This window comes from Cylas formicarius, unplaced genomic scaffold (genome assembly GCF_029955315.1).
Source record: "Cylas formicarius isolate icCylForm1 unplaced genomic scaffold, icCylForm1.1 PGA_scaffold_9__14_contigs__length_23061073, whole genome shotgun sequence".
Taxonomy (NCBI): domain Eukaryota; kingdom Metazoa; phylum Arthropoda; class Insecta; order Coleoptera; family Brentidae; genus Cylas; species Cylas formicarius.
The window spans coordinates 17,235,463-17,251,698 of record NW_026844365.1 but is presented as its reverse complement, the minus strand read 5'-3'; the positions used below and the strand labels follow the sequence as shown (position 1 = coordinate 17,251,698).

Below are 16,236 nucleotides of genomic sequence, written 5' to 3'. Positions count from 1 at the left end.
AGGTTAAATGTGCCCACCTTGTGCGTTAATCCACTTTCACTTTCATCTGTTATTCAGTTTGGCCTATTTGTCCGGCTTGCGTTTCTGTGTAAAATGTCGGCCATTGCCTTTCTCTTGCTCTCCGAGCTATGGTAGCATTTCTACTGTCTTCGTTGTTGGCAGGTGGTCTTTTCGTTCCCTTTCCGCCCTGAACATGCCCCTTGGTATTCTTTGATTAATAGTACAGTGCTGTCCGATAAATAAGCATCCCTGAACAGGGCTCGAGAACTTGATTCACTGATATTTCACCTCTCAAAGTGGAGTAGTAAACCTTTTTTTTTATAAAAAAAAGAATTAACATAACAAATTTGACATCTTGGTCTATTTGTGAAGAATTTTGATATATTTGATACATTTTGATATATGGATATTGGGCATCGAAATGGTATTTAGATTTAGAGGTATTAGATTTAGAGGTTTTAGAGGTCAGAACTAAACTGGCGTTTTATATCTTTTATTACAACTTACAAAATCTACTTACATACAGGAATACACATTTATATTTTATAGGAATTTTATACATCAATTTAAAGCTTAATATTAATCAACATTTAATAAAATAGTTGTGCAAAGATAACGCTTAACCATAATCTGGGAATGTTTGCATGAAAAATATCATAACACAAATACAATACAAAAATAGGTACACTTATATAAAAGTATGTAAAAAAGAATTGTTTTTAACGGCAAGTAATGAAACTGTTTTTACGTCAATGTTCGACCCATGAGGGCTCGTTTAAAATGAACGAAAACGTGTGACAGCTAGGTTTAAAGCGATAACACAAACTACAGTTTTAGTTTTCCATTAATTCGCACAGCTTCATCAGAAAAAATTCGTTTCCGACGACAACACATTGAGATCGATTGAAACCATCAAATATTTAATGTTAACGCTGAAGTCTGATTACGAACTATACAATTACACATACTCATCTCGTCGTTCGATCCTGCGATTTGCTTATCTTCTTCATGTTTGTTCTCTAATACGCTATGGTCCCTATCACAATTTTTGTTTCTTTAATCAAGAAATCACAGTTTTCGTGAAGGCAACATTTGACTCGGTTTTCTCTACATGAACATGCGAATCATCTAGCACGTCGTCTAGAAAATAGTCTTCAACGCTCGGGTCAGAAAAAAATGTGTTTTCTTTGTTCAATAATCAATAGTATTTAACGGAAAACAGAGAAATTTGCTTATTTTCGAGTAATATTACTAATATCACTCGTTATCAAATTATATACATGGATGTGCGTTAAAACATTGCTTCAATAACCGTTTTGGGTAGTTATTGTTCTTGCATTTAGGCTATGGTCCAAGTCAGGTGAAAACAATTCATATTAGTTTTGCTTAAGTTGGGAAATTGGAATTTCTTGTCAGTTCTAGAACTGTCTCGTGGATGTTTGAGTTTTAATGAACATGAACGAAACTTATTCCAGAATTAGTTCATTCAAAGTGGAACTTAAACAATTTGAACGTTGAAAACGTGAACTATAGTGTAAAGAAAAGGAATGACTTTTTTACGATATGCTAGATGTTTATGTCACTCTTTATTGATTGTTCTTGTTTACGCGAAATGTGCCTACTTTGTCCTATGCGCCTATTACCGATTCTGCAAAGGTTACTGCACTAAAAGCAGTAATTGGTTGCGACAAATAAGTTAACCTGTTTCAAAGCAACCAACCACCGTGAACTAGTACTGTAAGAAACTTTTTCTGGAACTACAGTTGCTGATAGGCTAAGACCGAGCAAAGCTATTTTGAGTTACTTAATATCTCAACAATGCAACATTGCGTTAATTTAAAAATACATTTAAAGCAAACTGAAATAAACTATAGAAGCGCTGGCCAAAATCATTTCTCAAATATTTTGTTCCGTCTGCAGTGTCGTTTCACATCAAAAGAAACGTAAATATGCGAATTAAGAGGTAAAATAATAAGACAGATAAAAAAAAATTAAAGTAGGTTTGACAATTCAGTAAATTTTGCAGAAATACTAAAATTTCCAGGTTAGGTTATGGTAAAGCGAATACATTTTATTGCAAGATATGTACATATATATTTTATGTTTTTTTTTATTCATAATTAGCAGAAATTTCAGGTGTTAGTAAATTATTATAAATCATGCGTTTTCATATCGGTAATCCTATAAAAATTGGCAGCAACAGAGGCAAGAGAAACTGTGGAATCCCTTAAATCAGTCTACTATGTCATTTTCAAAAATGTTATCGCGAAGATATGATTGTATGCGTATTTTTCATTTCAGCACAGTAGCGTCAAATACTTATCATTAAAGTGTTTATATTTAGTACACTTTACATCTATAAAAACATTTAGTACGATAGTAATTAAATACTGGAATACACCGTTTTACATTATATACAGCCTATATAGGGAGTGATTCTAAAAAATGGGAAATTTAGAAACCGGACTTACGACGCACAATTATATGAAAGAATTAAGCTAAACTAAAGGGTGCGATATTTTTTTTACGAAAATTTAAAAATTTTGGCGGTAGCAACAAGAGAAAAGTGATTTTTCTTGACAGCCCGAAATCTACACATTGCCTATGGATTCGTCCAAGATATTTTGTAATGATTTTGGTTTCCATTGGGTAGCAGCATAGTTGGTGTCAAAAGACCTCAGTTTTATACAAAAAAAAATACCATATTGACATCGCAAAAGAAATGATTTGCCTAAATCCGATCCCACATTCGTCAAAAAGCCTATTACAGGAGACGAGACGTGAATTTGTGCGTACGAAACGCAATCCGGACATCAGGCTTCACCAAATGAGCTGAGACTAAAAAAAAATACGTCGTTTTTAGTCAAAAAAAGAAGGCAATGCTGACGGTTTTCATCGATTACAATGGTGTAGTGCATCACTGAATACACCTGATTTGGCTCCCTGTGACTTTTTTCGGTTCGATTGGATTATACTCTGGCATAAGTATGTGGCAGTCGATGGGATAGATTTAGATTAATAAGCTTATATTTTTAAATTTCTGAATAAATTAATAAATTAAGAAATCAGATAACATTTCTTCTTCTTCTTGATGTGTCTATCTGTTCCGGATGTTGGCTGTAAGCAAAGCGATCTGAACTTTGTTGACTGTTGCTCTGAATAATCCTCGTGTTGACAAGGAAAACCAAGTCCTAAGATTTTTCAACCAGGAGATTCTGGTCTTCCAGGTTCTCTTCTGCCCAAGATGTTTCCTTGGAGTATCAATTCAAGTAGACAATATCTCTTTTGGTTTCTCATTATATGTCCCAAATATTCTAATTTGCGTTTCTTACTGATGTCCACTATTTCGGTGTCTTTCTGAAGCATTTCTAAAACTTCTTCTTGGAAACGTGATCAATCCATTAAATTCTTACAATTCGTTTGTAGAGCCACATCTCAAAGGCTTCAAGTTTTTTTTGTGACGCTTCCATCAATGTCCATAACTCGGGATCATACAAGAGCACAGACCATACATACTTAAGTAATCTTAGTTTGGTTGGCAAATTAAGGTTTCTACTCTTAAACATTTTTTCCATTCTAAGGAAAATGGCTCTTGCTTTCTCTATACGGCATTTTGCTTCTATAGAATCGTCCCAGTGCTCATTAATCGTAGTGCCCACATATGTGTAATTAGCTACTTTTTCGATTATTGATAGTCTATTAGGCAGAGGTATACGTTACAGTCAACATCCCTACAGCACTGCAAAAGAACCTGAATAGCATTTCTAAATTCAAATTGTGTGTTAGATAAATTTTTCTCACATTTGTTATATGTTAGTTTATGAATTATTTTCAGATATAACTTGAGAAGTTGGCTCATGAGACTAATTAGTTTTGTTTAGTTTGTTTTCGTTCTGCACTGTTTTTCTTAAGAATATAAATGCGGATTTCAGCCAATCTAGTGGAATATCTCCGGTATCGTAAATATGGTTAAATAGTTTTGTTAGCCACATCACCCCATCTCTGTCCAGAAGTTTCAGGAATTCTGAATATACGTCATCTGGCCCCTTCGCTTTTCCAGCGTGTTTAACGGTCTTACACACTTCGTCAGCCCTAATAAGTGGGCCCGTGTTGGCGTTGATTATTGAGACGTCAGTTCTCTCATTCTGGGATAGAGTGTAAATATATTTCTTCCAACTAACCAACCAACTATTTCTTTCATCTAACAGGCGGCTCGCCATAGGTGTTTTATATAGACCACTTACTTCTTTGACCCTATTATGCACGTTGAAGCTATAGTGTTTTTTTTTTAAATATTTCTAAGCATTTTTATAAGCCCATCTTTCTTTAGCCTCTCTTATTTCTTTTCGTATGCTTCTTTACTATGAAGTAATCTTGTCTTTAACTACGTTTAGGTTTTTCGTTTTTTAATATTTAGGAATGAAAATTTAGAAAATTATAATAGTCATTTGTTGTTATAAAAAAATGAAAGCCATTTGCAGCAAAACTTTGATTCTAAATATCTCGTGATCTATTTGGAGGACATTTTATTTAAGTTTTCCTATTTAACATTGTTCTAGAGAATTAACGAAATACCTATCGTGTGGCCAATCAGAAGGACAATCGGCCCTATTTCCAAAAATTAATTGTCGTCAAGACTTGAAAAGCTGGCGGTCATTCTAGAAATTTAAAAATAATTTCCATGATTTTCTCATAGCAATTTTTAAAATTTTTGAAAACAAAATATCACACCCTGTAGTTCCTAAGCTAGCAACATTTGTAGAGAGCAATTTTCGTTCAACTGTGACATACTTATCATCATATATTCAGTTTCTGGATTTCCTTTCCGTTTTGAACCACAAATTTACTTAGTGCCATAACAAAATACTGGTACATTGACCAAAAATACTTTTTCTAATCCGGTTCGTATTGTCTAATTCATACATTTCGTTCGAATTAAAAATCAGTGGCTAGACAGGCACTAGCTGTGTTTTTATTTTAAATTCATCAAGATAGGAATTTTTGATTGAAACTTTATTTTTATTGGTATTACCTGGACGTTAAATAGCTATTAGCGTCTTACCCTGCAACATGTTGCAATTTAATAGAAAAATATAAAACTCGCTTTTTGAAAATTTGCACTTTGACCGTGGACTGGTTGGATATTTTCGTATTATTTAACCTACGGTAAGCCAATCAACAAATCAAGTTAAATTGGGGCATATATGTGAACTGCATATTTAATGTCGCTTTATATATAGAGCCGCCCCATTAAGTGAGGTTAGTAGAAATCATATATGGCGTCACAGAGGTTGACTATCAAATTTAAGGGTGGACGGGGGTGGTTATTCAGAATCAGAAACACAACAATTTAAAAAGCATCCTTTTAAATTTTTTTCCAAAAATGTTTTATAGAAAAGAAGAAGACTTCAAAACTATATTTGTTTTTTTGCAAATATTTGATTTCAATAATGGGAGAAACTTCCTTATCAATGAGAAGGAAACTGTTTTAAATGTTTTGCCAAACTCTTTATTTTTGACAATATTATTTTGTTTATGGGAAATACAAAAATTAGTAGATGTATTTTTGAAATTCTTGATACATAACAAAAAAAAGTTTACCACTTTTTCAAGGGAATGTCAAAATATTTTGGATGCAATTTTCAGAGCGGTCCTATAACAGTGTTCCCATAATCACCCAAAAAGAAATTTTACAATGTTGTATGATCACCTGACTCGCAGGTCCTTCTATAACCTCTACAAAGTAGCATAAAGAACCCGGACAAAAAATAAAAGTACAAATAAGAATACTACACAGAGAAAATGCAGGAAAAAAAAGTTTAAATATTTGAACGCCACCAGACAAAATGCAATAAAAGCAAACCAGGCAGCCCAAGGAACAAAGGCATTTAGATTCAATGTGAAGGTTTATTGAGAGAGAAAGAGATAACCACTATGGAATTCAGATAAATCTATAAAACTATGGAGGGAGTAGATCGCACTGACAGACTAAAACCTAACTCTCGCAAACTCAGATACCTACAATTGCTTAATAGGATCTGTACGAGTATTGCATGGGACAATTTTTGGACGGGATTGTATTTTCATAAATACTAATAAATTTTTGCTATTATTGCTTACATCAGGCATTAATAATGCTCTCGAAGAGGCGTTGTTGAGTTTGTACTAAATTATACAATTTATTTCACAGTTTTTTTTATCGGTTTGGAAAAATAACGTTACGGAGCTATGGGGGGATATATACGTTATGCTTTTTTATTTGCTTTCAATTTGTATACCGTATTCTATAATCAGTCTTGAGAAAAGCTGTCAAAACGATTATAACTAAGATAAAGCTTGTAATAAAGGCGATTAATATGCACAGATCCCAAGTTATCTTGATCTGTTTTGTAAATACGTACGGAGACGAGAATATCCGTTGCATCATAACGAATAATCATATTTGAATAAAATCGCACTTGACTTTCGCCTTTGAGACACTCACCTAAACATCGAAGCACAAAAATAACCCCTTCTAGTAGCCATAGATATATACGTCATTTATACATCAAATTAAAGCATTAATTAGAATGCATAGTTTTTCTTCAATCCCTTTTTTGGAAATGTCAAGAAAACCTTGTGTTTCTTTAGGGAGTATTGGGAAAATTGTCAAAATTGTGCTCTAATTATAAAAATATTTGAATTTGTATTTAACGTTAGAAAGCGTTAATTTTGTTAACGGACATAAATCATTTTAAAAATTTTGAAATTAGAGAGAATTTTAACCATCTCATAACTCACGGTTCTTAAGGAAGAAACTTTTTAATTATTTTGAAGACCTCTTGTTCCTTGACTTGCAGGCATACCGCGTGTCTCAATGAGGACAAGATATTATCACGAAAATGGCTGCTCCTAGAAAATTGTAAAGAAAAAATGGTGGAAATTATTTTTGAATTTCTGGAACGGCCACCAGTGCAGTTTCCATATTTGATCATTTCAAATTCAAATCTGTCTGGTTCGATGCATTTTCTGACATAATCTCAAAGAAAAAAAGGTTTTCTAAAATAAATAAATAGGTGGCATTAGATAATTAAACAAGAGAACATCAATCGACTAAAAACCGTATATTAATATCTTTATCATAACCTAAAAATATGAATAAATTAACTCAAAAAGAAGTTGTTTATTATATGGGATACCCAATGATATTTAAAAATGCAATAAAATACCATTCTTTATTATTTTTACTTTTTCAAAAATTAATCACATCAATTAAATTATCTCAGAGCTGCATTTTGACATTCTCTGGCGTTTTCAAACATTTAGCATTTTCACATATTTGTCCATTCACAATGATCATTAAAACATTACTCACCGCAACTATCGTTAATATAAGAAAATTTTCAAGAAAACGGATTTTAAAATCAAGATTGTAATTATGGTTTCCGGTCGCCATCTTAGAAATTAGAAAATAATTTCCACCTTTTTTGTTCGATTTTTTATGACCTTCCGTTTTATAGGAAAAATGATTGTGTTTTTTTTACTGTGCGCAATACTGTGTTTTTTTTTTACAGCTGGTCCAAGAATCCTCGTACTAATCATTTTGTTTTCCGCCACAAAATGTTCAAATCTCTATGGTCCCTATTTTCTGCTCTATTATCGACATTTTCAAATGAACTTTTGCAGTTATTTATTACTGTGCATTTGGACTCGAATTGGGTAATAATTAATTATGGTTGCTTTCTCTTCAATCGTATAACGTATATTAAGCTTTAATTCGCGTTTAATAAGGTATAACAATCACAAATAAAAATATTGTTACTGTCCTGAATTTTCGTGTCGTCATTGTCAAAATGTATTTTACTGGTGTTTTATTATTAAAATTTATTCAAACGCTGTACATTAGTTAATCATACCGGCCCCTTCAAAAACTTATAATACAACTTTGCTATAAAATGTTCAGGGGAACCATATTTGGGCATCTAACTAACGGTATAACTCTCTATAATTGATATTTGTTGTTTTGCCATTATGGATGTTTATTGGAAACGACCCACAGTCAAGGAACAGGTCGTATTTATGGCCTCCCGTTAGAATTATAAGTAATTGTCCACAAGATATAGTTCATTATGGAGTCAGTTCGCAAGCTAAATATTATCAGTCGGAATTGATGTTTTGATGCCGAGATACATCACACGAACTTTCCTAAGCTACCGCAGGCGGCGCGGTCAAAAATTTGGCGACAAAATCGAATACATTTATATCCACACGCCCCTACCGACCGCGGTGGTGGTTCGTACCACCGACGCCATGCTTCCTCATCATAATTCGTAAACTTCCCGTCCGTTTGCCCTAGCCGACGCGCTCCTCTTACTCCTGCCGCCTTCTTGAGCCCTCTGGGGGCTGCAGTACATGTTGTAGCCGGGTATTATGTGCACCCTCACGTCTCCCGATGGCCGAAAACATTCCGGACGTTGTCTCCTCGAAAACGACACTGTCGTCTTACAACAACAATACTGGAATCAAAACATACTACAAGAAACCTTTATACTGACAACGCTAATTTTCGAAATTCGTTTATGGTGGCTAGTTTTCCATATTAGTAATGCAGGCCAACAATAATACCATAAGATAGATAAAAACAAATTCAAGGGGTAGTGATGGGATTGATACAAAAATGATTAATTATATAACTCCCCATTTGCTAGGGCACATAACTTTATTGGTCAATAACTACATAACTTCTAAGTTTCCCTACCTACCTTTCACTGTCCGCATTTCGTGCAATGCTTGTTAAAGGTAAGCGATGATATTTTTAAGAGTAGCGATGAAGGAAAGGAAACCTGCCTTATACTTCTAGACTACAGCGAGGCCTTTGACACCTCGAATCACGAGGTTCTTTGCGGTAAACTCCATTACTTCGGTCTTAGCAAGTTGGCCATTTGTCTCATTCAAAGCTATTTAAGTGAAGGAAATAAGAGAGTATCTAACCGGAACTATTTTATTTTCAGAGTTTCAGGACCATTTACATTTCAAAGTCAGTGTTACATTTCAAATTAACTTTATATTTGATAACTTGTCGAACAGTATATCTAATTTTTATAAAATGTTTTGGCTTACTATGTCTTGTTATGATGTCGACTCTTCCAAAATTTAAAACTGTATAATGGGCATTTTCAATAATTTAGTTTCACCAAAAATTGATACGGCTTGAAAATTCCACTTTATATTTTGAACAGGCTGTCAGGCTCTCATATTACAATTTGACAAAACAAAGTTTGTTTTGACGTCCAATATGGGATCTAACGGCGGGTTTATGCGAACATTTTAAGAAATAAAAATTTATACGCATATCTAGAATTTAGTGTTTTTCCTTGTGGACATCGAATAACTGTTTTGTTAACTGTTTTAGCCAAAGGCGTAAGAGCGCTTATTTCTATTGCATTGTCAATGCGTTAGCCACTGCATATCTACAAAAAAATGTACCATCTCTTACAATAAAATATATTATTAAATTTATTTTTATTAATAATAACTCTTGCTTTCAGCATTTACTGTTTGAAAACAAAATTATTATAAGCAATAAGAGACATCCTCTTTGATAAATTTGTGAACATATCTTGCGAAAATGTATATTCTAATTATATTATACAGCTGTAGTCTTCAATATTTTGTTCAATTTTATTATTTATTGTTGGTTGAGTTCCTAAATGTTATTTTCAAAAAACGTTTAAACTAAACAGACTAAATGTTTAGTCATTTTTAAAATTAAAAGACATTTTTTTACTTTTTAGAAGATGGTTGATTATTAACAGCAGGGGCAAAACATTTTAACATAAACAGGACAAGAAGTCAAGTCATAAAAGGAAGATTTTTTTAAGCGACAATTTTTCCCATTCTTACTGAATACCTCGGCCCAGAAATTCCGACAGAATTCTTGCGTTCTTTGCGCTTTGAGTATGGTCATCCTCTACTATCCAAAGAAGCGCCTGATCTTAAACTGAACCAGCTATAGGTCTGCCAGATCCTCTTTTTTTCGCAAACGTTTCTTCTTTTCCCTACCTTTTATCATGTAATGGAAAAAATGGTTGTTCTGCTTATATTAAAATGTTCAGCTACGGATAATAAGGACTTCTAACTTGGTCACAATTCTTGCTTATATCTCTCTGCTCGTATATTTGTGACAATTTCTAATTTGACACTGACAGTATTAGAAATAAGAAAAAATGAAGTTTGCATGACGACATCTAATACTAATACTCTGATCAAAACTTAAAAAAAAAAATGCTTTAAGAGTCGTATCAGTTTTTATAAAAGCAGCCGTCCATATCAAAAGAAAACAAATTTTAATTTTTTGTGCTCATCTTATATCTCATCAACCAATATTTTTTTTTACATATATGTACTGTACATGAGATCTAAATAGGCGCTTTATTGACCTTTTTCAAAACTACATCAAATTAAAAAAATACATTATATATATATATATATATATATATATATATATATATATATATATATATATATATATATATATATATATATATATATATATATATATATATATATATATATATATATATATATATATATATATATATATATATATATATATATATATATATATATATATATATATATATATATATATATATATATATATATATATATATATATATATATATATATATATATATATATATATATATATATATATATATATATATATATATATATATATATAGTAGTTTTAAATATGGGTGCAGCTTTAATTGTTGGGGAGAGTGGTGCGTTCAACTAAAATTCGTGAGGAGTATTACGCGTCTCTTTGGGATATCATCCGTCCGCTCTTTGAACTCCGACTGGAATCCTGCAAATCCTGCATCCGACTGGAATCCTGCACCAAAATCTCACTTGGCATCTTCAATGCTCGTGCTCCGAAAACACTTCGAACACTCGTGTTTTCGTTTCGGATGCAGGATTCCAGTCGGAGTTCAACGAGCGAACGGATGATATCCTGGAATATAGTGTCATCACATTTTTCCATCCGTGAATCAATACGTGAGCATATATATATATATATATATATATATATATATATATATATATATATATATATATATATATATATATATATATATATATATGCTCACGTATTGATTCACGGATGGAAAAATGTGATGACACTATATTCCAGGATATCATCCGTTCGCTCGTTGAACTCCGACTGGAATCCTGCATCCGAAACGAAAACACGAGTGTTCGAAGTGTTTTCGGAGCACGAGCATTGAAGATGCCAAGTGAGATTTTGGTGCAGGATTCCAGTCGGATGCAGGATTTGCAGGATTCCAGTCGGAGTTCAAAGAGCGGACGGATGATATCCCAAAGAGACGCGTAATACTCCTCACGAATTTTAGTTGAATGCACCACTCTCCCCAACAATTAAAGCTGCACCCATATTTAAAACTACTATAAAAATAAAGTTATATTTAGCGCAATTTCAATCATTAGAAGTAAATTAAATTTGTAATTACCGACAACGCATCACTATATATAACAGTATAAATAACAGTACCTGAAAAAGATTTACATAGGCTCCCCTAAAGTGCCTGTTTAGGATGCCGTAGAAAATGCTGTTGATGCAGGATTTGCTGATCGCCAACCAGGCGAGATTGTAAAACACGCTGTTTCTCACTTGCCGGACGTTCCCCACACCCAACACCACGCCGAAGGGTAACCAGAACACCAAAAATATGATTAAGCTGTACATGTTGGTCTGCATCAAGGCGTAGTCCCAGTTGAATGTAATTGGAGCTTTGAAACTCGATCGAGCTTTATACCTGCAATAAATGTCAATGCGTTATGTGCTCATTTAACTTTAAAAAGAACAACGAACAGTTCCATCGGTGTTACTGCGAAGCATCTCTGTAAAAAGGACACTCTCGGTATTAGCTAAGTCTAAGTCTAAAATGCTATCTAAATAAAAGTTTCAAGGATATTTTGTAGAGAGGATTGAAAATATAGATTTTTAGTTTATTTAATATATTTGAGACAGAACTTGATTGAATAACTATTTTTATTATACAGTGCCTTACAAATAGAACTTGTAACTAATTAACTGGAAGAACTAAATAAAATCAAACTATCCTATAATACTGACCGATATTCTAGTGGTAATACAAATAGAAGTTCTCAAAGAGTTATATAAAAAAATGTATAAATGCGATTTATGCAATAACTACTAAGATATATGTTACTACTAAAGTAGTAACAAGAGTATGTTTTTTAATAATAACAAAAAAAATGTTTTTCTTCATAACCTCGCATTTGAAAAGGTTTATAACTTTTAAAACATTTTCTACGTATTCACAATGTTTTTATAGATTAAAATATCCTAAATTTAGCTGCCAAAATATGCCAAGAGAATAAATATATATTTCTTTAGGAACCATGTCAATAGAAAAATCGCTCTTATTACCTGCTTGGTGCGAAGGCAATTCTTTGAAGGAAAAAATTCATCTGTTTTGCGATTAGTTCTGAATACGCTAAATTTAGAGCGGTGGTGACCGGAAATATTACTATGAATAAGTGAAAAATATAAATGTTATTTTTATTTATTATATATTTGGCAGCAGTATAAACGTAGCCGTTCAGTTTTTGAAAAAAGACATCAATTGAATATTCCTTGAAGCCTTTCAGCAATCGTTTTTAAATATTTGCCCGAAAGAGCAACCAAAATCAAAAAGAATACAAGGAAGAAGCTCTTGCTTTTTTCTCGATGTACGATAGACCAAAAACTCACATATTTTAATGCAACAACTACATTATTCTCCTTAAGGCTAAGGAGGAATGTTATCCATATGAAAATATATATAATAAAATACGTATCTGCTGAGGTAAATCTGCAGGCTTTTGTAAATCCCAAAGAATAGTGGCAACACGGAAGGGCGTTATATCAAAATTCAAAGTCAGCACTACGAAATGTACTGCAATATATAAATGGGATTGTGATGGTAGTGCAGGACACATTATTAGTAACAACAGATTGTTTTTGTTTTCTATTTGGATCGTTAAACTTCAAATGATGGCAGAAAATGGCAGCATTGTTTGGCCAAATCCCCGTACGTCTTCCCCAACATGTTGCAGGTCCATAAAATTGATTTCCGATAAAGAACCACCCGAATTATCACGAAGTGAAATTTGAAATATAGAAAAGCAGATAGAAAACACCGAATTAACGATTATCGAGAAACAGAATATTCGAATTGAACATACTTTTAAATTGATGATGATAGACGGTAAAATGTTTAGGGGATTAGTAATTCATCAACCCACACTTGTGGAATAAGCGGTGCAACCCCAAAAGTTATGAAAGACCTGCATAACGTCATGTTTTCCTGCTAATGAAAACCTATATGATTATGGAATATAAACATTACATGGGCGGATAACAAGTGTAAAACGGTGTTTACACATTTTTTATAGGATTGCACTGAAAAAATGGCAGATTCGGAGGCAAAAAAATTGCGAAGGAATGAAAAGAAAATATAATTAAGGAACTAATACAAAACCAGGATTATGGCACCACCAATGATGGAAATACTGGCTTTAGGTTTTTTAGAAATTATTATACCTATATCCTTTACCTAAAATAATCTATTTATCATTGTCAGCTAGTTGGACAAATAAACAGGATGTTCTGGTATATTTTGCCCAATAAACGAATCATCCATAAAAAGCTTTTAAAATTTTTGAATAGGACATCAATAACCAGATCACGCTACACATTCGTCTATTATTATTTGTTTTGTTTGTTTTTCTATTTACTTAAAAAAAATATTTTAATATTTTCTCAAACGCCTCTATGTTGTTTTAACGAACATGTGCTCGGGTTATGAAATTGAAGTGGAGATATTTGATATGTCTTGTAAAATACCGGTGGCGCATTTTCTTGTTCTTTATACATAGCATTATGTGCTAGCAAGCCCCCATAAATTATTTTTACATGATCTTCAACTACTAAAAGCAGCATCTTTACCTATTGGAATGTTGTCGGAGAAAGCGCTGGAGTCCCGCAATAAGAAGGTTTTCGCCGGAAGAATCAAGATTATTAATATCGTCTGATTCTTATATTTTGTCTGCGTGTAAATGTTTGGGGGTCAAATAAGGAATAACTTATCAAAAAGGTTCTTAATTTACTTCGAGAGCCTACTTTACAAGCATCAGAACAAGGACAAAATTATTAAAATATTATTCAGAGTGATGATGATCATCAATAAATGTCTCTTAGTAGTGACGAAGATGTTGATAGTGATTAAATATCTCTAATAAAATAGTTTTATTATTACTTTATATATATTCGTTAAATGTTTTGTTTTTTTTTCATTGTTCAAGCTAATTTTTACTTTTAGTTCATCTTCTGTAATCACCTTCTAGATATCAATAAATGCACTTCCGAAAATTAACGAACTCTACAGTCTAAGATCCCACTATATACCAGTTGAAACATATTTTTTGTTAATAAAATTTATTCACAAATAAGTGCCCGACTGATTGCGAGTCCATGTCCTGTCAAGGCTATTTTTAATAAAAAAAGTATTTAATTATTTTTTTTATTTCTCACCTGTTATTTTTATACCAAACAAATTTAGTAAAAATCTTTAGTATAATATTTCAGTTTTTTAATTTTTTCCCAAGTCTTCATTAAAATTGCAATTTCTTTTCTTTGTCTTATAATAAGATTTAAATAATATAATTATATAATAATAAATATAATATAATAATTTAAATATACAATTAGATTGGCGTAATGAATAATTAAAGGAAATATAAAATTTTATTAAAATCAAACATAGCATTATATATGAAACTATAAAAAATATTCATCGTCATTAAACACAGTATCGTAATTTACTATTGTACTGTTATCATAATTTTTCCTCTTCCGTAACCTGCAAAATGGCGTCAACTTGCAAGAGTGTTGATCTCCGTGAAACTTTGTTGGCTTGTAGAAGCCATCATCATTATACCATCTGCATGTTGCAAGATCTAGCTTAGTACAACAAGAATCGGTAGCGTTAAGCCACATAGAATTTACATATATTGCTTTAATGATTTCCAACAGGGCGGCATCGTATTCGAGTCAAACCTTTGTACTTTATTTAAAAATTGTTCATCTCTTTTGTTCGTTGAACATTTTCTCTGAAAATGCGGTATCTCTCTTGTACAATTTTTTATGCCATAGGTACATCACAAAAAATATCGGCACTACCTATTGATGATGCAAAATATTCTTGATAATGTTGACATTTGGAAAAAAAATTGTATGGTCTGATTTGGCCTTCATTGTAGAAGGCTGCAGTGTAGTCGCAGCCAGTGAACGGATGGAACGCCGGCAAACTTTTACATAAAGAAGGTCCAAACAGCCGAGTTTGCTAACCAAATTTCCGATTCGGGTACTTTATGAATATTGCAACTTCTGATGAATCAGATATATAACTCTGTGTTGAATAATGATTAATTCATAAAAAAAAATATTTTTATACTATTTAATCGATTTCTCGTTTATACTATTTTTTATCGTTTATTATACAATGTTATGTTTGATTTTAATAAAATTTTATATTTTCTTCAATTATTCATTATGCCAATCCAATTTATGCCATATGTAAGCCATAATAAAAAAAGTAAGTTGATGTTATTTAAATCTTATTATAAGACAAAGAAAAGAAATTGCAATTTTAATGGAAACTTTGAAATAAACAACAAAAAAACAATAACTTTAGAAATTTTTTATTACTTTACAAATAATGCTGCCAAACTTACGGTGAATAAAATTAAAAACAGCACAAAAAATACTGGCTACAGTATTTACTAAATATATTTATTAATTATCATTGATGTGAATATTATTATTGCTTTATGTTATTTATGATTAAGATAACCTTCCGCATGTATGTACTTTTTTTATCATTTAAAAAACTTTGCTATTTTATGGAGTAAACATTACGATTATTTACAACAAAATAAACTTTATAAACTAAACACTCACCTTTCTCTTGTTTGACAGAGGTTACTGAGCAGCTGCTATAATGCATTCTTCTCCGCCTTACATTATAAAAAATAGAGCTGTTGCTCCCTATTTTCAACTAAAATTATCGGAACTTTGATTGGGTATACGAATGAGGGTAATATGGTTGCCACGTATTATTCACAGGAAAAATGTTGGCAATCAGGGGGGGGGTTATTCTACATGTT

At 32.1% G+C, this 16,236-nt stretch overlaps 1 protein-coding gene across 2 annotated transcripts in view; it reads right to left on the bottom strand.

Moving 5' to 3' along the window:
* Positions 1-483: 483 nt before the first annotated feature.
* The window catches only part of LOC132707384 (melatonin receptor type 1B-B-like), a 121,384-nt gene continuing 105,631 nt past the window's right edge, over positions 484-16,236 (bottom strand). For both annotated transcript variants that reach the window (XM_060679224.1, XM_060679225.1), the window contains 2 exons: positions 11,555-11,819; positions 484-8,495 (listed from right to left, as the gene is read on the bottom strand). In XM_060679224.1, the coding sequence (XP_060535207.1) occupies positions 8,301-8,495; positions 11,555-11,819 (460 nt within the window). In that variant the 3' untranslated portion in view covers positions 484-8,300. The remainder of the gene's footprint in view (positions 8,496-11,554; positions 11,820-16,236) is intronic.